Source organism: Daldinia decipiens (genome assembly GCF_022478715.1).
Source record: "Daldinia decipiens strain CBS 113046 unplaced genomic scaffold F4813scaffold_8, whole genome shotgun sequence".
Classification (NCBI taxonomy): domain Eukaryota; kingdom Fungi; phylum Ascomycota; class Sordariomycetes; order Xylariales; family Hypoxylaceae; genus Daldinia; species Daldinia decipiens.
The window spans coordinates 108,711-130,113 of NW_026054551.1; the positions used below are offsets into that span (position 1 = coordinate 108,711).

The 21,403-nt window shown below is 46.2% G+C and overlaps 4 protein-coding genes across 4 annotated transcripts; 1 reads left to right on the forward strand and 3 right to left on the reverse strand.

Annotated features, from left to right (window-relative positions):
• Window positions 1–4,877: 4,877 nt before the first annotated feature.
• Window positions 4,878–6,534, reverse strand: F4813DRAFT_322432 (carbohydrate-binding module family 1 protein). Its single transcript, XM_049241020.1, has 2 exons — window positions 5,204–6,534; window positions 4,878–5,129 (listed from the first exon to the last, which is right to left on the reverse strand). The coding sequence occupies exons 1-2, from the start codon at window positions 6,267–6,269 to the stop codon at window positions 4,972–4,974; spliced, it is 1,224 nt and encodes a 407-aa protein (XP_049101672.1). The 5' UTR covers window positions 6,270–6,534; the 3' UTR covers window positions 4,878–4,971.
• Window positions 6,535–7,949: 1,415 nt separating this feature from the next.
• On the forward strand, window positions 7,950–12,543 carry F4813DRAFT_351706 (Dynamin family-domain-containing protein). Its single transcript, XM_049242444.1, has 6 exons — window positions 7,950–8,795; window positions 8,933–9,455; window positions 9,511–10,352; window positions 10,447–10,843; window positions 10,998–11,766; window positions 11,820–12,543. Exons 1-6 carry the CDS (start codon window positions 8,248–8,250, stop codon window positions 12,203–12,205), a joined length of 3,465 nt encoding a protein of 1,154 aa, XP_049101673.1. The 5' UTR covers window positions 7,950–8,247; the 3' UTR covers window positions 12,206–12,543.
• A 197-nt stretch (window positions 12,544–12,740) lies between these two features.
• F4813DRAFT_351707 (uncharacterized protein) lies at window positions 12,741–14,468 on the reverse strand. The gene is made up of 3 exons (XM_049242445.1): window positions 14,252–14,468; window positions 13,720–14,102; window positions 12,741–13,610 (listed from the first exon to the last, which is right to left on the reverse strand). The coding sequence occupies exons 1-3, from the start codon at window positions 14,292–14,294 to the stop codon at window positions 13,023–13,025; spliced, it is 1,014 nt and encodes a 337-aa protein (XP_049101674.1). The 5' UTR covers window positions 14,295–14,468; the 3' UTR covers window positions 12,741–13,022.
• A 1,321-nt stretch (window positions 14,469–15,789) lies between these two features.
• On the reverse strand, window positions 15,790–17,927 carry F4813DRAFT_401311 (RNA-binding domain-containing protein; the record flags this gene model as incomplete). The annotated part of the gene is made up of 4 exons (XM_049248394.1): window positions 15,790–16,341; window positions 16,379–16,947; window positions 16,999–17,673; window positions 17,734–17,927. The coding sequence occupies 4 exons, from the start codon at window positions 17,925–17,927 to the stop codon at window positions 16,262–16,264; spliced, it is 1,518 nt and encodes a 505-aa protein (XP_049101675.1). The 3' UTR covers window positions 15,790–16,261.
• Between the last annotated feature and the right edge of the window lie 3,476 nt (window positions 17,928–21,403).

A 21,403-nucleotide genomic window follows, 5' to 3' on the forward strand; every position in this document is an offset into this window, starting at 1 on the left:
TACTCCGTCGACGTTTGTCAAGCTATCATTTGTACGGTGCCTGCCTACGTACCTAATCTAACCTATTGACCAACCTGTACATATATTTACCCGAGCTAGCGAGTGTCATACAGCGAGTGGTAGCATTCTGTCACTACATGCTATATGTATACTTCGAATATGTATGTAATGTCTTAAAGTACTACATACCTATTTTCATCGCCAATGACACCTCACTACTACTACCGGTATACGGTTTCATAAACGCTGCCGACGCCACCACCACAAACACTACCTACCACGACCATGTAGATATGAAGGATCCCTCGGCAACCGCTCTCCGCGACCTGGTTTTTCGGCATCCAAGACCTTCTGTGTCCTGGTTACTGACCTGTTTCGCTGGATTTGCCGTCTTACAAGCCTCGCATTATTGCAACGTAGTTTAGTAATAGGATGACTTCTTAGGGGCCAGAGGCTAGCAAAGTTACGTGTGTGTGTTGCGATAGCGGAGACTATCGCGTAAAAGAAGACAGTGACACAGTGGCAAGATGTAAGGTAAGGTAAGGGACTCCAACATCGGGCATTTTATCCTTCTTCTGTCTAGTTCTCTAGCTATCTGTTTCAGGCTCACTTCGAGGGCTCCAAACGGGCATAAACGGCCGCTATATGTTGGCTTAGGATTATGTGATACTGAGGGGATCAATACCATCCTACGTCCGGGCTCTCGGGTTGGTCGCGTGATGACATTGGACAAAAAGCTGGAGTAGTCCGAAACGGGCAATAAGAGGAGTTAGGGCTTACACCTGTTATGTCAAGTAGAAGAAGAAGAGGAAAAAAAAAAAAAAAGGAAAAACCCTCACCAGATCACCTGGTCCTCCCCTTACAGCTTCGTAAGTTTTCTCCAGACTACCACGGTCAGATAATCATGCAGAGGGAGATCTCATTCCCCGAACCCGAACATGCGGACAAGGAGCTTTGATGACCCCTGACCCCCACGAAAGGAGAGAGAACATGATTTCGGACGTTTCCTACCTATTTCTCCCACACGTATCTCAGTAAATATAGGGGTCTTTTTACGGTAGTTTTATCTAATTACAAAATGATACATGAGTTACTCTTACAGCCGCGGTCCATCTGATGGCCAAAATTCCCCTCTTACTGCATTTCTCACCTGCTCGAGGCGCTTACATGCGACCACGAGAATACGTTGTCTGATAATCATGAATAGGTACATTGTGCTATATAAAACAACGCTGCACGTTAGGGGCGAGGCAATACAACGCAAGGAATGCCGGCACCCGGCAGACGGCCTGATCAGATATGCATAGAATGGCGTGGGGTTTGTATCTTGACCCCTCGGTTGCGTGGCAAGGACTTTGCAATGCAATGCGATACGCCGATGCAATCAATATGCAGTCAGCACTGAAAGGGGGTTGTTGGGCTGCCTACAATCCACGAGGTGACTGCGGTTAGCTAATAATTCCTTCAACCAGTTCATCGAAGTGAAACACTGAGGCCACCGGGGGCAATAAGTCATCTCGCTCGGTAAAGAGTCGAAGGTGCATGCGGGACCAGTCCGTCCGAATTCTACGAGGCATAATTCTTCTTTACCATCTCTCATCTGGAAACGACCGAGAGGGTTATCTTTTTCGATATAGGCTTGCCGCGGACCGCGCGTTCATTCAGTGTATTATATCATAATTTTGGCTGAAATATGAATGTGACGGCACGACCCGGCCGATTCTGTAATCGAAAAAAGCCCGAAAATTTAGAAAGGCAAAGGCGTTTAAACCTCATCTTAATATCACCAGACGCAGCATACCAAGCATAATACGGTGAATCAACTACCAGCCACACAGCTATTCGGCTAGAGCGGCAGGGTCCTCTGCCATCTCCTGCTCCGTACGACTGGTGCCGATGAGGATTGGTAGAACACGTTCCAGGATTAGCGACCCCTGATACCGGAATGGGAATCCGGCGGCCAGAGACCGGGCTTACATAAGTGAAGAGCGGGTGCTCCCGTTGCGTGTGTCGCGAACACATGAAGCTTCGTTAGGCTGCGAGCTGCAGGACCGACGATGACATCTATTGGGTGTCTCTGGCTTATTGTTTCCTACACTAGCAAATTACAGAAGTTATGACGGCTATCTCGTTAAGAGATATTAATAGGAAGTACAAGAAAAGCCGCATCTGTATTGCTGACAGGAACGTCTGAGAGCCAGGGTTCCATGTGGCTTTCTTTTTCCTTTTTCTGGCTTCCGCCCAAGTGGAGTTGTTCACCTTTCGGCCGCAGAGAATCCTCATAGAATGAGAAAACCCCCACTCCCGGTCTCCTTATGTTACACCTTAGTCATACTGGATCTGCAGTGACAGTAGCTATTGAACTGCATGGGCGCCACAGACCGGGACACAGGTGATGTTAGTGAAGTTGATTTGTTAATCAAATCCGCAACTGAGGATTCCGCGCCTTTGCCCTGTGTACGAACTGCTATATCGTCATTACCTTACCCTCGGAGTCGGCTCCATGAGAAATAATTGGGCATTAAGAGCTTTGTGCTTCGTAGCCTTGTCTGAGGCTGGTGATACGTAAGTTGTATTACTCTACAGTTTCAGTGCCGAAGTAGTATAGCCCAACAAACGCAAAGGTGGCGGGCCAGGCCCATCCTAATAACCTCACGATGAAGCCTAACATCCCCAAAGAATGAGAAGAAGCAAGTGGCAGGGAAGTTGATGCCGTTCTAGTTTCAGGGACAGAATACCACCGGCAGCGCTTACAATACCATGGGAATTACTACACAAATCAAACCGAATTGCAGCATTGCCAAACATAGGACCTATAATGCGGTGCTGTTAAATCTAGGCCGCTCTATTCTCATGCGAGATCCAGATTGGACTGCTCCCTGCGTGTAGCAAGCGGTAAGAATCGAACCAATAACCTTCTTTTCAAATAATTTTATCCGTGGATCGTCCGAGTCTTTTGAATACTTGGTACGATCCTTACGTGACCGCGGGTTCGCAAGGCCGGCTCCGCGCTGATATAAGATATCCCGTTTAGGAAGCGTGCACATTTCCAGTCATATGAGACAGCCCGATCTTATTCTTTCTGATAGTTACATCATTAATGCCCTATCTTACTCAATATGATAACCACACGCTTCCAAACATTCGGAAGACTCTGTATGGTCCATCCCACAATAGAGCCCAACGACGGGGACGGCTTGCGTAATACTGCAAATTCGATATAAAATAGCTCTCCGTACTATTGCTCAAAGATAAGGACCAATCCTCTAAGTGGCTTTCAAGTCGCCACTCACGCGGACAATGGGCGTGTAAATCGGTAATAATAATTGGCGCTTCATCCTTCCATCTTTGAAAAAAAAAAAACTCCAAGACATGGCCCCTATGACGTCGAATAAGGGTACGGGCAGGCTGGCTTCTATGACATTCGCTGATCAGGACTGTCATACTTGGAGATACCTATGCATCAAATCCCGATGCACGTAAGCGCTCAGGACCACACGGGCAGACGAGTCAGGATGAGAAATGCTACCGCGGCTTGCACATATTAGTGACACCCATTTCAGATATTCGATCAGGACGGGAAGACGAAATACAGGGCAACCCAATATTATTCAAGTTTACCATTGGCCCGCCGACGGTGTAGATCTAAGATATTGCAAGAAGAAAACCGGGATCAGGATACATTTGCTGGTTAGACAGCCCGTAGCCTTTCCCATCGTAGTCCAGTGTGATGAAGATTTTATTTGGTCTAATTCAAAGTAAATACCTTTTAGATGTAACAGAAGGTAGATAGCAATTGTCTAAGCCACCTTGGCTGCAGATATCTAAAAGTCAATGGCCTAATCTAGTTCTGGAGAAAGCCGCATTAAAATACGGTGACGATGGTCCTGGGAGAATTGTCTCCCCTGAACGAGATTAACTCAGAGTTCATCTATTGCCTAGTTAATAAGACTCTGGAAGTTTCTTTATTTCGATCCGAGTAATTTCTACTTGTTCCAATGCCAAAGGGTTTAGCGTGGTTATGAACAACGCTTGGATAACGTTACACTATTAACAAAGTGCCCAAACTATACCCCTTTTCAGGATTTGAGACAACACTTGCTCTTATGCTTAGAACGATATACACATATAGTATACTTCAAGTTTTATTATGTCTCATTTCATTCATAATTTACTCTCACCTCGTTAATGCTTATGTAATTTGTGTATCTTGTTTGTACTCGAATGCCTATTGGGCTTAGGTATATTGAATTCCTTTTATCTTTTTTCCTGTAGAAGTTAAGGTACGAGAAGTGACTGTCAGAGGATTATGAGAATACTGTAAATTGATAAATTATATTTAAGTGTATGACGTATAATACATAGCAATCGCGAGGGAATATAACACTAAACCACAGAAGGCTGCCAGACTATCATAAGTATCCTCACGCCAAACAGACAGTTTTAAAATACTTGTAATAACATGAGAAAATAATTATATGCAAGTCTGTTAAGTCATATTATTTAGCTCCAAGAACATGGATGACTTGAAATTATCATCATTAAATTCATTCACTATTTACTAGATATTCCAAAACTTATAATATTTAGGTACGCATGTGAAGCAGTTCTGTCATGATGATACGAGATTGAATTATAAGATTTTCAAGTAAAACCCTTGATCTGTATTATGCATAGAATGAATTTCAGATAGAGGAATTAAAGTATTAAGGTATGGTCTTTTACCCTTTTTTGAGGGCGCTGTGCGCCTCTTATATACTCAATCCTAGAATATATACCCCTGAATCTACCCCTAACCCACGTATTTCCTGATGGATACCGAAGTTAATCTTATGGTTCAAGTAGGTATGTCACATAGTAGCAATAGTTGATCTTCCGTAAAATATAGGTTGCTTATAGATATTTATCTGTGGTATCAGCTAAGAAAGGCTTAAGTCAAGCAGAAGTAACGCTAATAGAACCAAAGGCCCTTTACAGACATTGCGAATAATAATCATTCTGGAACTTGCATGTCGTTCCAGCAGCACAGACAGTGCACCCATTCCAGGTCTTGCCGGCACATTGCCCATATTTAGCCGCAGCACAGGCGTTACCACCACCGGGAGCCGGTGGTTGTCCGGGTTGCCCGCCTGTGAGTTAGGGGGATATGTTAGTAATGCTGTGACAAGAGAGGGCTTGGTATGGGGACAGAAGAAGTATTTACCTTGAGGCCCAGATATCAATACAGGGGTTCCAGTTTTCGAGGTGAGATCAATACTGCAGGTATTTGCACACGATCGTCCAGCTCCGGGGTTCGTGAACGGGTTTCCAGGCACCGGGTCTGTGCTGTTATAAACGATGTCGATCCACTGAATCTGCATCTCCGCAGACTGGCCCTTGGTCATGTTGCCACTCCAACTGCCACCATCGCTCCAGCTGTTGAACATGATACGGCTTGCATCGCGGGGTGCTTGGAACTGGATGGAAGACATAAGCTGCCCGTCGACGAACCAACTTGTGGATCCCGGGGTCCAGTCCATTCGATGATGCTGCCACTTGGACCAATCTACGCGGTTTGGCAACGAGACATTTCGAGTTGCTTGAGGGATATCACCGGCCTCGTTCCAGGATGGCTGATTCGTATACTGTATCGAGTACTTCGGGTCGACGGTCCTAACCTCGAGATCGGCTTCTTGTACTTGAGCAATCTTTGGCGCCTCGCGGAAAGTGAACATAGCCGTAATGGCCCCCGGCGCACCCCTAGTCCTGGCGTACATACGGATAGACAGATACCGATAACCGAGGGAGACCGACTCAATCTCTGAAGCCGATTGGAAATCACCATGGCGCATTGTTCGCATCACGAGATACGTCTTGGAGGACGCTCGTAGATCTGAATTCCTATCGAAGTAGATATTATTCGCCGAGTTCACCATCAGTACCGTTGCATCACTTCCAGTGATGTCCGAGCTACCGTTCATGAGAGCACTGTTGTTCCATGTCTGGATGGCCCACATGCTCGTCCATGCGGGATCGTTGAAATAATTATTCGTTACAGGCGCATCGGCGCTACCTTTTGGATCATTGATCGGCCCTGGCACGCGGACGTTCCGGGTCTGGTCCCTAAAATCGAAGAAGCGATGATGCGTAAAGTAATGGGAAGTCGTCGTGTTAGTTCTGTAGCAGTTGCATCTCGAATCCGTCACTAGGGGGTAGTTTTGTGCGTGGACGGCGGCCAACGACAAGAATATGGCTACCAACGTGGTAACGAGTCCCCAATTATTAGCCATGTTTGAGGCTTAGAGCCAGAGGGCCTTGTCACCTCAATACTTAAGTTTATGATTTTTACGATATTAGAAGATGAAAGGGACGTCACAACGATCGCCTGCAAGCGAGGCTATGGGTAGGTGAAATGCCAGTTCAGATCAGAGGGACGTATACGCATAAACTAAAATAGAACGCAGGAACAGAGAGAAGAAGAATAATCCACGCCAAAGATCTTCATACTGAGCCCAGCTATATGTTGCTTGTCGGTGAAAACATTCGATATGAAGCCCATGGCTGGCATCACGGCTCAGGGGAATCTAGAACTCGTCGGCAAAACATGTTCTACTACATTACACCGCGCGGCTATAGGGCAGTTCAAATGCACACTAGATTTAGCGATGAAATAAGCTTTTCCCTCAAGCAATATCTTGCGGGGAATAACCAGATCCGGATCGTTGTCAGGGGAAGGGGAGAGAACCAGAGTGGACCGGGTAAATTGTACTAAGTCAAAAGCCTCGAATGCCAACATTTTCAAATTAGAAACACGGACGGCATTTCTCCCTGTTCTTATAAGGGGACACCTTTGCATGATTCGCAATACGAGGGTAGTATTGCGGAACATAATTCTTGAAATTTTTGAGCAGCGAAGCTAATATAGACATGGCGAGTCCTACCACTCGGCAGACATGTGTCGAGACGCGAGGACGATGGCATCTTGAATGCTACCACACCGCAACGATATAACCACCTAACGAGATCTAAGATGGGATATGTCAACAATACTACGAATAACACCACACTATCGCCTCTAAAGCGAAGCGCGGTGGTGTAATGCTACTGTTGCATGACATGCCGGCGATTGTAGCATCCAACTATAGCCCATCGAAGCTATGCTCCCCGTGTCGACCTGCCGGAGTTAATATCGACATCTCATCTATTACGTAAAGGGCAACGGGGAACATATAGCATGACTACGACCGCTCGGTCAGTCAATCAACATGGTTGACGTTTATTATGAGAATAGTTTCCTCGTGATTCAAAAAGAAAGGAATATACTTATTATTGCTCCTGATAACATATATCTCGGTAATAGTTAGATTTAGAGATGAAGGGCTGTGAATTAGAGGAATCGCACTTCGAAGCGTAAACGTCATATTTAAATATGCAACTTATTACCTGTCATCTATCATTTCAATGTTTTGCCTCAATACTCGTGGGAAATGCTTGGCAATGGCACTATTCGGTGTTAGAAACAGCCGCATGTGTAAGTGATCGCTATAGACCTGCTGATTATTCGCGTATCTCGGCTTCACTACGAGTTTTACACATGTGCATTTGATATAAGCATGAGGTATGATATAATAGATATGTAATGGATATGGAGTAGATGGTGTGCCGAAGGTCTAGACAAGGTTCCTAGCGTTGAAATTTGCCTATTATCACGATACGGTAGGTAGATGTTATATTGTATATTGTCTAAGTTGGTCGAGGGAGGATCTAGCCTTAATGCTTTAATGTACATGTGGGGTACACACGTGACACCGGTACTCTAATACCAGGTACCCATCTCATAGTACAGTGCTTATTCTATAGATTCTACAATACGCACTGTTAAACTCGTACCTATGTAGCGTCGAGTCATACTTCTTTCTAAGTCCGTGCGCTGACATCTGGTGCCTTCTGTTTTAATGTGAAAAGTGACAGGTGATAGCGTGTTTAATTGTAAACGCGTAAAAAAGTTAGGATGACGCGATTTCCTTAACATGTGTTTGCCTCATCATCAACCTGCTGAACCTGCTACCTAGCAATTCTCCCCACAGCGGGACAACCTTACTTTTATTTCTTCCTGTTTACCTATCGTAGTCTTGTTCTGTTGAATTCTATCGAATTCTTCTAACATTTCTACGTGGAACTACATCTATTTATTTACATTGTTCATGTGCAGTATCTAGAGTGCGATATAACACTTACATCCATTGGCTATAAAACCGTAGCCGAACAATGGATGCGAATCCTCCTATCAAGCCCGAGCCTTCGGGTCCTGAGGATCGTTTCATTAAACCGGAACCTTTGGATGATCCAATGACAGCATCTCCAATTTCTAGGGTTGCATCAGAACAACCTTCATACAATGTCCCGACTACGACTTCTAGTGCCTCTTTGTCACCCGACTCTTCTAGTTTCGCTCTCCAGACTGAAGCGGGAATGTCAACTTCTCCGAATGCTCCTATTAAGGCCGACCCGGAGATAGAGCAAGATAAGAACCCAAACCCACCTGATGTGGAATCGAATGGCACCAATTATCTTGATCAACTGATCACTGTGACTGTTCCCGAAACACTAGAGTCTGGCGTGACAATTGGTATCGACCTCCTAGATCAACTAAAAGTCCATCTAAGTACTTTTAAAAGCATCGATGTTGATACGTGGATCGATACAATCAATACGTTAAAAGAGAGTGCAAAGCCAACGCGTACTGTCGTAGGTGTTGTTGGCAATACCGGCGCTGGCAAGAGCTCTGTCATCAACGCACTTTTAGATGAAGAACGGTAAGATCTCGGTTGCTATTACTTTCTCCTATTGCTTTCTCAACCCATCCTCCCGTCACCTCTCCCTCCCTACCCCCCTTTCTCACATAATCACCTAACCCTACAATATATTTAGACATATACTTAAAAGTGCCTAGATTGCTTCCTACAAATTGCATACGCGCATGTACTGCGTCACCAACTGAGATTTCCTATAATCACTCGGATGATCCCTCCGAATTATATCGGGCTGAGATTGAATTCATCACTGCCCAAGAGTGGATCAAGGAACTCCAGATACTATTTAACGATTTGTTAGATGGCAATGGTGCGGTTTCGCGCGACTGTTCCAATGCTGATAGCGAGGCCGGTATTGCCTACGCGAAGCTAAAAGCCGTCTATCCGCATAAGACTAAGGAAATGATCGCTGAAGGGACACCGCAGGATTTTGCCAACGAATCGGCTGTTCGAGGGGTGCTCGGCAGTATCAAGACCCTTAAAGAGAATTCCGCGAAGAGTTTATACAGTCAGTTACAGCGTTATGTCGACAGCAAGGAGAAGATCACTGGGAATGAGAATAGAAAACGAAACGTTCCTATGGAATATTGGCCCTTGATCAAAGTTGTCCGAATTTACACCAAGGCCAAGGCGCTGTCTACGGGAGCCGTACTAGTCGACTTAGTAAGTTTCTCAACCCGCCTCGCGAAATAGGGATCTTCTTTACTGACTTAATTAGCCGGGTGTACAAGATTCCAATGCTGCTCGAGCAGCGGTGGCGGAAAAATACATGAAATCATGTACCGGTTTGTGGATTGTGGCGCCTATTACTCGAGCCGTTGACGATAAAACAGCCAAGTCACTTCTCGGCGACTCTTTCAAGAGACAATTGAAATATGACGGCACGTATTCAGCGGTTACCTTTATTTGCTCCAAGACCGATGATATATCCATCACGGAAGCTGTAGACAGCCTTGGCCTCGAGGAAGAAATGTCCGAGCCCTGGAGTCAAACTGAAGAATTGGGAGATTCGATAAAAACCTCCCAATCTCTCTTAGAAGAATTAGCAGACAAGAAGACTGCGCTTGGCGACCAGGTCGATGAGATTGAAGCCAGCTTGGACATATGGGAGGACCTACAAAGCCAGCTTTCGAGCGGGGAGATAGTTTACGCGCCGTTCGAAAAGTCTAGGAAGAGAAAGAGGCCTTCCAAGTCCTTCCAGAGTCGCAAGAGCCGCAGCCCATTCGGGTCTGATATCGATAATGTCGATGACGATGATGGCCAGGATGCATACGAGCATGACTCGAGTGATAAGGAAAACTCGCAGTCGATCCGCACCGGCCAGCCTCTTACTAGTGATGATATTGACGAGAAACTTGCATCACTTAGGGCCCAAAAAAGAGAATTACGTGACAAAAGGCGAGGCCTTGATGTGCAAACTTTAGATCTTCGCAAGCAGATACGGGAGGCAAAAGCTAAGCAACAAGGAATTCTTGATGAGGTCAAGGCACGATGTATCCAAGGACGTAATAATTATTCTCGCGGTGCAATTAAGCAGGACTTCGCCATGGGAATCAAAGAGTAAGTCTACTATTTGTTAACACTAACTAATCTATTACCATATCAATCATAACGATATTGATTAGTCTTCCACTCATCCGCTGACAATAATTAGACTTGACCAAGAACACGCTGCAGAAGAAGATGACACAACATTCGACCCCGATCAAGATATTCGCGACTATGACGAGGTTGCTCGTACTCTACCTGTGTTCTGTGTGAGCAGTCGTGCTTACCAAAGTCTGACTGGGAAACTCAAAAAAGACGACTTCCAAGATCATGGCTTTATGTCTGTGGAAGACACAGAAATCCCGCAGCTTCAGCTGCATGCGAAGAAGCTAACAGAAGAAGGACGAGCAAGCAACTGCCGTAGATTCCTTAATGATCTAACCCAATTGATCAATTCTATGAAACTATGGGCCAGTAGCGATGGAACTCAATCTATACTGACGGATGTGGAGAAGCGGCGCGAGGAGATGCATTTACGCAAACTCTTGAATGATTTGGAGACAGTACGTTGTTGTCCAGCCAATCCTGTCCTATGATTTTTCCATACTATGTTGCTGCTAGTGCAGGCGGCTTTGCTCATTCCAACTATTTGTGACAACGATTTCAGTTGTTACTCGTTAGCTCCTCTACCTATCTGTCATGACTAACATTTCGTAGGGATTCGATACATCTATTAGGGAGGCAGTAAAACTACTTAAAGAGTCGCTTCAAGAACATGTTTATTCCGTCTTCACGTCGTCTATTCCGGGGGCTGTCTCTGCTGCTCCCAATACCGCAAGCGGATGGTCAGCCCCTAAACAATTAGGCGGTATGGTCTGGGCGACATATAAAGCAACTGTTCGACGGAGCGGTGTTTATACTGGTGCCTCAGGTCCTCATGATTTCAACCAAGAGTTATTCGAACCAATTTCTCGTAATCTGGCAACGGGATGGGAACGCGCATTCCAGCGTCGGCTACCAGCCGTCCTCGACGAGTTTGCGGCAAAGGCAAAGAACCAACTGAAAGCGTTTCATGAAGCTGCCCAAACCCGTGCTCGGCAACGCCACACTAATGTATCAGGAATAATTACCCTGTCCAGTCAGATACTAGCCCACATGCGTACAATAGAACAGCTACCAATTACCATGCGAGCCGTAATCACTGATCTTCAAAGAGAGGCTAGTCGACAATTCACTCCTGCTATCTGCAACGCCATGCAGTATGCCTATCAGGTTTGCACAGAGGAGCGTGGCCCCGGCTCCTATAATCGTATGAAGGCAGCAATGGCGAACCATGTTGAAACTTCACGTCACACTATGTTTAACCAGGCCACTGATACAGTAAAAGCGCAACTGGAAGCGATGTGTCGCGTTGTCCAAAAGAGCCTAAGTGACGAAATGGAAGACATGTTCAGCTCTATCTTTCGCGATTACATGAAGGTTCTTGGTGAGTGTTTAACTATTAAGGCCTCCATAATTTTGATATTAACATTACTGCAGTTGGCACCACAGTCGACCGTCACGCTAAGCTACCACCTCAAGAACTTGCCATGCGAGCAAATGTTAACGACTTCCTGCAGCATTGCGACTTGATGTTTTCCCCTGCTCTAGGCGAGGCAGCCGTCGATGAATGTTTAAAAGCAAAAGGCACAACCCAGAGATCTGAAGCGGACCCACTGATAGAGGGTGAGAACGACTATAGCGGGGAAGTAGCATCTATCAAAGTAGAAGCCCCGAATGAGGCCCAAGTCTCTATCGACATACCTAGCGAGACTAATGTCAACCACGCTACGCAAAATGTGGAGTTTAACTCAACACTGGCTGAAGCTGATGAATTAATGCAGCAACAAATTCGAGCGCAAAGCCAAAGCGTTGAGGGCGAGTGAAATTTCTAGCGATACGTTTCTTTTCGGGGAAACCAAACCAGAGGACCGTATTCCCTTCTATTTCGTTCTGTGAAAGGGTGTCAGCAACTCCCCCGGTTCGGTAGTGAGTTTGGTCCGGGTTGGCGTGTCTGTGTGCAAAAGGAGTTAGCTTCAGGACAGGCGGTATAGGTGGTAGTAGCAAGGTTGCTATCGTATAGTGGTTGGTAAAAGTTTATAAGGGTGGACCAAGTGAGCTAGCTAGATAGGAGGTAGCTATATAGGAACTGTCTCGAGCTGCTATGTAAACATGGTTCACATAGTCTTGAACCATTGAAAAATCACACTAATATTTTTGGCAATTACTCTCATAACTTCTCATCTATGTGTAGCTATTTTAGGTTGATGGTGTGGTCCTTGGATTGTCGTCACGTAACTGTGCTGTCTTATTTTGGATTGATAGAAACACACATTCTTTTGGGGCCTAGCCTTCGTAGTGTTAGCTCTTGAACTTGCTAATCATTTCGTCTGGCCGTAATAAAGCCTGGTGGAAGGGAGGCAAACTAATAACATCTTATTCTATTAATGTTCGTTAACAGCTATATAATGTATGCCGCATAGCTGCAATCTAAATAGTAACACCATGATAATGAATCTGACCTAAGTCTCGTTGGGGCTTTCACAGGAGGCGAAGGACGAAACTAATGGCTCGCAGGTATCCCAGTGAAATATCATAATTAAACACATTTGTCCCCCAGTTCTACTCAGGTAGGTGTTCACCTCTCCCCTTCACCTCGACATCGTAGCAATAATCATATATAACAGCTACGAATCGCTATTTTCATGGTCTCCGTCTTCCATCTACCGGCGTCAACTCGGACGAGAATGACGACACGGATCCTTGTCTCTCGACGGTGTTTTTCGTAGGCATCATTTCTACCGTCTGTCCACCTCTGTATACCGGCGGACCGCCGTATATAGGGCCGGGCGTGTACGGAGGACTAGGGTCGTTGGAGGTGCTGTTATGGCGGCGATGGTCGTCTCTTGCAAACGGATGCGGGACGTGGTTAGGAGGTATGTTGTTGGGAAGAGGAGCATCGTCTGGGTGAGCCCGAAGGTTCTCTCGACGGCGCATTTCGCTTAACACGGCCGTCATGGCCCACATCAGCCAGGCGAATGCCGACACGATGGAATAGGCGATGATTAATCCCTGGGACGCCTCTGCTAGTTTCAGCCCGAGCCCGCCGTTGATGATACCTAGGGTGATGGCGATGCGGCCGAGCCACAAGTGTGCGTGCGAGTACAAGGTTCGACGCCGCAGACGCTTGAACTTGGAATGGTGGGCGAATCCGAGTTGCGGCTGGATGAACAGTACCACGAGCAGGACGATGCCGATGATGGGGTGGGCGTTTTTAGATGGTATTTGTAACTATTCCGGTTATTAGCTAACCAGGCCTCGTTCTAACTATCATAACAAGAGGCGGGAAGTTCAGGATAGAGAAAATAGGAGAGAAGGGGTTAGTTAACTAGTAACTTACCAAACTAGAACCACTAGGAGGGATCCTCACCATCTCTATAAGATGTATCCCAAGCGCGGCAGCGGCAATGTATAGAACGAACCCGATAACCTGGGTCGCAGCGTGGATGATCCAAGTGTGTCGACTAGGCAGTAGTCGTACGAGGATGGCGCCGATGGGAAATATCACAACAAAACACAACGCGGCGATGATACCGTGAGCCGTGCGATATCGAATCGCCTTATCGACGTCGAAGTCCGCGAACACGCTCAGGCCACCTCCTATTGTGCCTGAACTGCCCGGCCCGTTCCCGTAGCCGCTGCCTTCGTTGTTCCCGGGCCAGCCCGCCCAAGCATACCCGCCGTCGCCGCCGTCGTATGGACCCTGGGCTTGCACGCTCCCCGCTGGTGTAGATATGGTAGTTAGCCCTCTATCTGATGAGGACTTACTTTAATCTATCTGGAGATTATGAGATAGAAATATATTCCATCTGTTGAACCTTATATAGGTAGGTAGGTAGGTTAAGGAAAAGTAGCAGGTGGTCAGAACTTACCTAACAAAGCGGCGTATAAGCCGAAAAAAGCAACAGACTTCATGTTGACACGCGGCCCTCGAGTAAACCAATCAATTTTTTCAACTAACTAAATTCAGCCCTCTCTCTCTCTCTGTTCATCTGCGCCGTGTCAAAATGATACCACATCAAGCGTGCTAGATGCAGGATATAACTCATCAATAGACAATTGTTGCCTTTGTATGTAAGTTCCAGTCCCCCTCCCCCCCCCCCTTACCAACGGCCACCCTCTTTTACATATATACCCTCCCCTCTCCCCTTTCCCCCCTTCCCCTCCCCCCGCGATCCCGCACGCGCGGCTCCCCAGAAGAGAAAAAAAAAAAAGCCCAAGCCCCCCTGTCTCGGAACTTGGCCTGGGGACGTGCCGCCGCGCCCCGACCACAAACAAGGTTCGGGACCGAGCGTCCCCACGCCCGCCCGTACCAGCTAGCCAACCAGCGCTCCCGACGCCGTTACACCCCAAATCCAATAAACGACCCATTTCCTTCGTCCACGGCTCCTCAACAAACAAGTCAGGATTACGTCAGTGCCATCGCTCGTGTTCCCCCGTAAGGCTTCGCTTCCCGACACCACCTAGGATTGCGTAACGCGCCGCCCCGGTACGCATCGCCACGTGGATTTGAGTTGTGGCAGCGACTGGCAGAATCTTAATGACGTTATAATGTTTATCTCTGGCTTAGGTTTAGACGTAACATCATCACTAAATTTCTTGACTGTGCCAATAAATGAGAGGCAGTTAGCACATGATCGGCCAGTAGACCAAAATACTCGTCACTTGACAAGTATACTTCATGTAGACACTAGGTCACTAACTTAGGGGACGGCATCACAGGTAATTTAAACAATGTACTAGGTACGATGGACAATTAGATAATGGCTAAAACCGAAAATCATCGAGCGTATCACAGACCCTCAAACATATACTTTGAAATTTAATGTATTGACTAAAGAGAACCTGAGCGCCTATTAAGCCAATTTAATGCTTACAAAGGCTAAACGAACGTCACCAAGGCAAGTCCAAGCAAAACGCCGTTCTACTACTACCGAAATCGAATGCACCTGATGATGAATTGTTGTAATGACGTAGGCCGGGATAATAGAGGAGCGGTTTAGTTAAATTTCCATAGCTTTCATTATGCCATGAGCTCTTATTTGTATTCGGAAAATGTACCAACCAACTAAAGCCATACCTAACTATCATCATCCGAGGCAGATAGCCGGGAATCGAGGCGGGATTAATTAGTCCTTCGTATTCCGTCAAGCCTGCGAAGAAAGACCTTAATTGCATAAGCGTACAGAACTAATTATCTTGATGCCGCCGTTTCATAATAGAGAGCGCTCCGTGAACGACTAGACCCGAGACCGCTCATCCTGCCGGTGGCTGATTCTTTTTACAACCTCGAGACAGGGGCTGAGAGGACCCGGTGCAAGCAGTAGCATTCTTCGACGAACACATGCCAAGGCGAACGAAATTGGTTGCGCTATCTGCGAACAAGGCGTATGTGTTCAAAATGTCAAGGCATCAGGACGCAAAGTAGCCGCAGAAAAAAGCAGTTGCAATCGCCAATGTTTGAGACATGTCGAAACTATATGCCACGAAATTGTCATCAAGGAAGACGAAGTGCCGCTCAGGTTGGATAAGGTGAAAACCAAGGAAATCGTGAAATGAAATCAACGTCGTAGCAAATAATGCAAATGGTACACGGTTCTCCCTGTTAAAACATCTACTTTTGGACAAACGCCATAAAGTCAATGCAAGGCAAGGGAACCAACTGCCTAAGACTCCCGAACCCCGTGCGCACCGTCCATTTGTCGTATCGAACTCACCAACGCCTGCATATCATAACGAGGAGAAGGATGATCGAACAACCGCGTGTAGATGGCGTCGTACATGGTAGGGAAACAAAGATGGATAAGACCGAGGAGCCGAAACCAGAGAGCGATACGAGAGACTGAGAAGCATGCCGAAACGCCAGAAACGCAGGACGCCGGTTATGCTAGATCATACCAAGTGCGACAATTCATACCGGGTGCTGAATTGTTGCGAGCGGGTTTACTAGGACAAGGTTTAGCTTCTCCAGCAACAAATACGGGGGATAATTGCAAGACGTACCTGAGGACCTAAGCCGCCAGGGGGAGGGCCCTGATGACCGCTGCCACCAAAGCTAGGACCGGCAAACGGACCGGGACCAGGTGGGCCAGGAGGACCAGGGGGGAAGTAATGAGGCGGGGGAGGGGCAGGACGATACGGGGTACCTACACCAGAATTGTTCTGAGAACGACCCCAAGACAGACGAACCCGCGAGTTACCAATTGGGTAACCCTGCATCTGATTGATTGCCATCTCCGCGGCGTGACGGTGAACAAACTGAACAAAACCGCAGCCCTTGCCGGGTGGGATCTTAACGTAGGTAATCTCGCCAAAACCCTGGAAAAAAGATCTTAGTTCGTCTTCTGTCACATAGCCAGAAAGACCTCCAACGAAGACAGTTGTATTGTTCGGGTCTGTGAATTGGTTCATAGTCAATGGGTTAAACGTTCCGGGTTGCTGGTAGCCATAGTTAGGCGGTTGCTGCTGCTGTACCCATTGACCACCCATGTTGCCAGCATGGTGCGGAACTTGGGGGGGTTGGACCATCTGGTGGCCGTAGGGATTGAACTGCCCTCCCTGGTGGTTGCTAATCATCATGTTAGAAAATATATACTAGATATTACAATATGTTACTTACCGGTTCTTGGGAGTCGCGGGCGAGACTCTCATAGGTCTGTTACCACAATAAACGCCTTGCATCTCCACTAGCGCACGCTGCTGATCTTTTTCATCAGAAAATCTGACGAACCCATAGCCTCGCGACTGTCCAGTCTGCTGATCGGTCATGATCTTAGCTGACTTGCAGCTAGGGAATCGTGCCTGGAACAGAGCGACCAGGACAAACTCGTTGACTTCATGACCTAAATCTCCAACAAATATCGAGAACTCGGGAGTTCGGTCGTCCCGACGATCAATAAGACCTCCACCCGAAGCCCAATTCAAACGGAAAACACGGTCGGTGTTGGGGATGGGCGTGCCGTTCAGCTGCAGAGCCTTCTGGGCAGCCTCCGGGGTGGCGAATTCGACGAAACAATAACCGGCGCTCCTATTGTTATGTGAGAAGCTGTTGGTTTGAGGTTGCAGGGAAGAAATTAAAGAAGCAGGATCGGAGATGGCAGGCTTCTGCCGCTTGGGAGGACCGGTAGTATCAGGGAACCCACTCGGGCTTCCGCGAGGAATATGGCAATAGACAGGTTCTTCATACCCAGAGTGACGATCTCGGATGATCTTAACCTGCACGTTTTCGTTGAGCGTCGACTGGAATAATGTGCGAATGAAGCCCTCGTCCATCCACCCCGCTAGCTCGCCCATCCTGTATAATTCAATCAGTGTTATTCGTAATTATTGAGTGGGGATAAGGTCTGCTTCATACCAAAGGGTCTGACGAGCAGAATCGGCAGGGAAGGGCTGTGTCATATCGCCACCAGCTTGGCCGTTAGTCTGAGCCATGGAGAGGCCTTGCTGGGATACACCAGGGGCACCGCCAGCACCTTGAGAGCCAGCATCGCCCTGGGAGCCAGAGCCGTTAGACGGAGGCTTGCCGTTATAAGGGTTAAATCCGTCCATAGTAACCTGCGAGCGGGTGTCAGATACCGTCTATGCTTAACACTTTGTAAGGATTTGATATATACGGGTAAAATCGTATTGGTATTGGGGATGTATCCCGAGAATCGGATGACAACGGTAGATATAAGCAAGTCGGGGGACAATAAACATACTAAATCAAGATTGTGGCGGAACTTTGTCAAGTCTTATCGATAAAATTCCAAGTTGATGGTTTGGATACTGCAAGTAGAAGCGGCTATGTTTTGAGATATTGGTTAATAAATTGAAATCTGATCCTTCGGGGTTGAGAGAGGAGTTTGCTCAGGTAAGGAGCTTAAATGTGTGTAATATAGGATTTTATAACCATTAAAGGGCTAGCTTTTGACTGCTTTGATGATCTTAATAGAGTCGAAGAAGGTACTAGTGGAGTTTGGCAATAACGACAGACATGCGCATCCGGATGATGAGGAAGTAGTAGGAGAATACCTAGAAGTTGAAAGCTGGGGGATAGAAAAGAAAGGGTGCGGGGCCGAATGGAAAATGGGGGAGTGCAATAGTTGCATAGTGTATTGTGCAAGATGGACGACAAGGTAGACGATAAAACTCGATGATATGACTCACCTATCGTGCTTATTGCAGTCGATAAAAGCTGTGTATGACCAAATGTAAATCTCCTAGCAAACAGGACGTCAGTACACAGATCTAAAGACGGTGTTATTTGAAAACAGTGCTTATGTACAATATAGGAAAAAATTTTCCTGTGGGTCACCTAACAGCTCGAGGAATAGTGTGAGTATAGAAAACAAGATTAGGATTGTGCCATGGGCAACATTTGAGTGCAGCGTGTGATGTGAGACATACTAAATAGTGTAAATTGGTCAGAGACTAAACACGCGAGGTACTTAAGACACAAGTCTTCGTAGAAATTATACTCCTTTGTGAACTATATGACGGGGTTGTTACGATAGAAAGAAATTGGCAAAATGGAGAATTGGAGCAAAAGTCTAGGGTGGAAATAAAATAGTCTATCAGCTAGCAATATTGCGCTTTGGGACAAAATTATCATCCGTGCTACAACACGCCGCCGGGCAGTAAGTTTGTCAAAAAACTAAAAATTGTTGATTCAAAGAAGGAGGTAAGCAGCAGTGTTAATTCCTAATACATACTGAATGCGGCTTAAGCTGGAAGCTTTTCCAGACGTCTTTACCACAGTGAATTACAGCTCGAAATTATAATTCAAGAGAGACGTTGCTTGAAACCATCCGATGGAACAACATGGCATTTTCCGTAGCATGGAAACAACTTGCAAACACCCCAATGCTCAACATACGAAATACTGTCGTGGGGGGAGGAGAGGTGTTACTGTTGATGAATAGGTTGGAATGAATATGTATGCCAATATGCACTGCAGACGGCTGCCTAACAAAGACTTTTTGTTGGCAGAAGAGCATATGGCTATCACTAACAAGACGGGGGAACAACAACGAAAGTAATCGAATATCGTGATAATAAAACCCTTCGTAAGCTATACCAAGAGTAAACAATAAATTCGTAGTAGTAGCTCTTTGAGCTATTCAGAAGTTTACGCCGATACTGAAACCCGCAAGGAGACCAACCTAGCGAATATATGCCAGCGGTGGAGGTTAAAAGATGAATACAGCAACTATGCTAATGTAAAAAGTGCTATGATTCAAGCAATGGCTAACTGCTCAAACAATATTAAACTGATGGTAATAGTATCAAGGTGGTTTAATCCAATATATAGGCCGACTTGGCCTTATTGCATATTCCTATGGGGCATTCGATGTTCTTCAAAGTTTGAACTAGGCGTCTTTATCACCCACTGGCAATAAGAGTAAGGCAGAAGGAATGCCGGAAGGGGGCAAATGACCATGACGCTGAGAGGCAGAGAGGCAACATGGTAGAGAAAAATTGCTTAGCCACAAGATATAACTCACCAGGAGAAAACACCCGAGTAATATCTAGATCCCGTAAGTCAGAGACTAGGAACCAAACGCCGACGCCTTAGGCTTCTCGTTTGGATAGAAGTGGGAATGAAAGCGTTGGAATCTGAAGCTATGCCCCTAAATTCCGTTTCGACGACCGTTAATATTAGAAGACGCCCGATCAACTAAAATGATGAAATCAAGCTTTCAGGTCGTGTGACAATTTCTATTGACGATAGGGCCAAGGATTCTGTAAAACCTGTCGCCGGATTAGCTTCATAGGAGCAAAAGATATAGTTTCATAGCTAGCAAATCGGTGTCTTCAGCATTTGAACTTCAGGTCGCCAAGGTATTATTAGTGTAGAGGATCCGGTTTCCGTAGTGGGTAATGTGATGAAATCCTTAGGTATATATGTTTTATGAGACAATCCATTGAGGGTAGATATTATATTAAGGTTCTTTAGCCGTTGGTGTTAGTATTAAAGTAGACTGATACTCGTGCACTGTTTCAATGCGTGGCGCAACGATCCGCCTAAGAATTGACCGAGCAGAAATTCAACAAATCGTTAGTTTCAGGGACAGGCAGTGCTGTTGATAGGGTATTAGCCCGTTACTTGTATAAGCTCTGTAAATGTATTAAGTCAGTAGTATTCCATAAAGGTGAAAAATGTAGCCAGAACAAGAGATAAGCGCGTATACGGGTTAACAAACAGCGAATACTCATAAAAGTTCATCAAAGTAGACCAATAATTATGGGGTATTAAATGGTTGCAGGATGATGCTGGGAATATGGAGCATATGCCAAGGCGGCAATTGTGCGGGGTTGGGCAATGAAATTTTACTTACTTGGATTCAACTTTGGCACATTTGGGCAAGCAATAGTTGAGTAATGCCGTCTCGCTAGGGATTCGCACTTTCTAGCGCCAAGGACAGAGGAGTCTCAATTCTAAAGTCCAAATTTCGTCGTAACGGTCCAGCAGTTTCCAGTCTGGCTCGAATGGCTGCCAGTCTTGTTGCAATGGAAGTCTTCCATCCCTTTAAAATAGTGATCAAGTTCCATGCCGTAAGTTAGTTCCAGAATGATTAAGGGGGGTCGAGTCCTTCCCCGAGACAAGTGGATGCGTCCGGAGGGTTTGCATTTGGTAACCGTGAAGATCTGACTCCATAAACCCCAAAACATCTATCCCCTTAGGTTCGAGGTATGCTCAAGAACTAGAAGCCGGACCGTAGAACAAAGCACGCCGCTGAAGAATTCGTATATTATGGGCGAGAGGCTTTGATGTATCAACTTGACCGAACTGAGCATGTCTGACAAAAATATAGCCGTCTAAATGGGATGAACGTGCTCGCGATGTCAAGTGAGTTTCAGCTAGTCGTATTCTCGAGCACGTCCATACGATCTGTCCCCTTCACCCATCTGCGAGAATCTTGTAATGTATACTGATATGAGAAGGTCGGCGAGGCGATTGGCAAGAATAAATTATTTATTTAAGCTATCGATATTTCGCGCTCCATGTGCGGCAGAACTCTTTGGCGAGAGCATTGTATCAA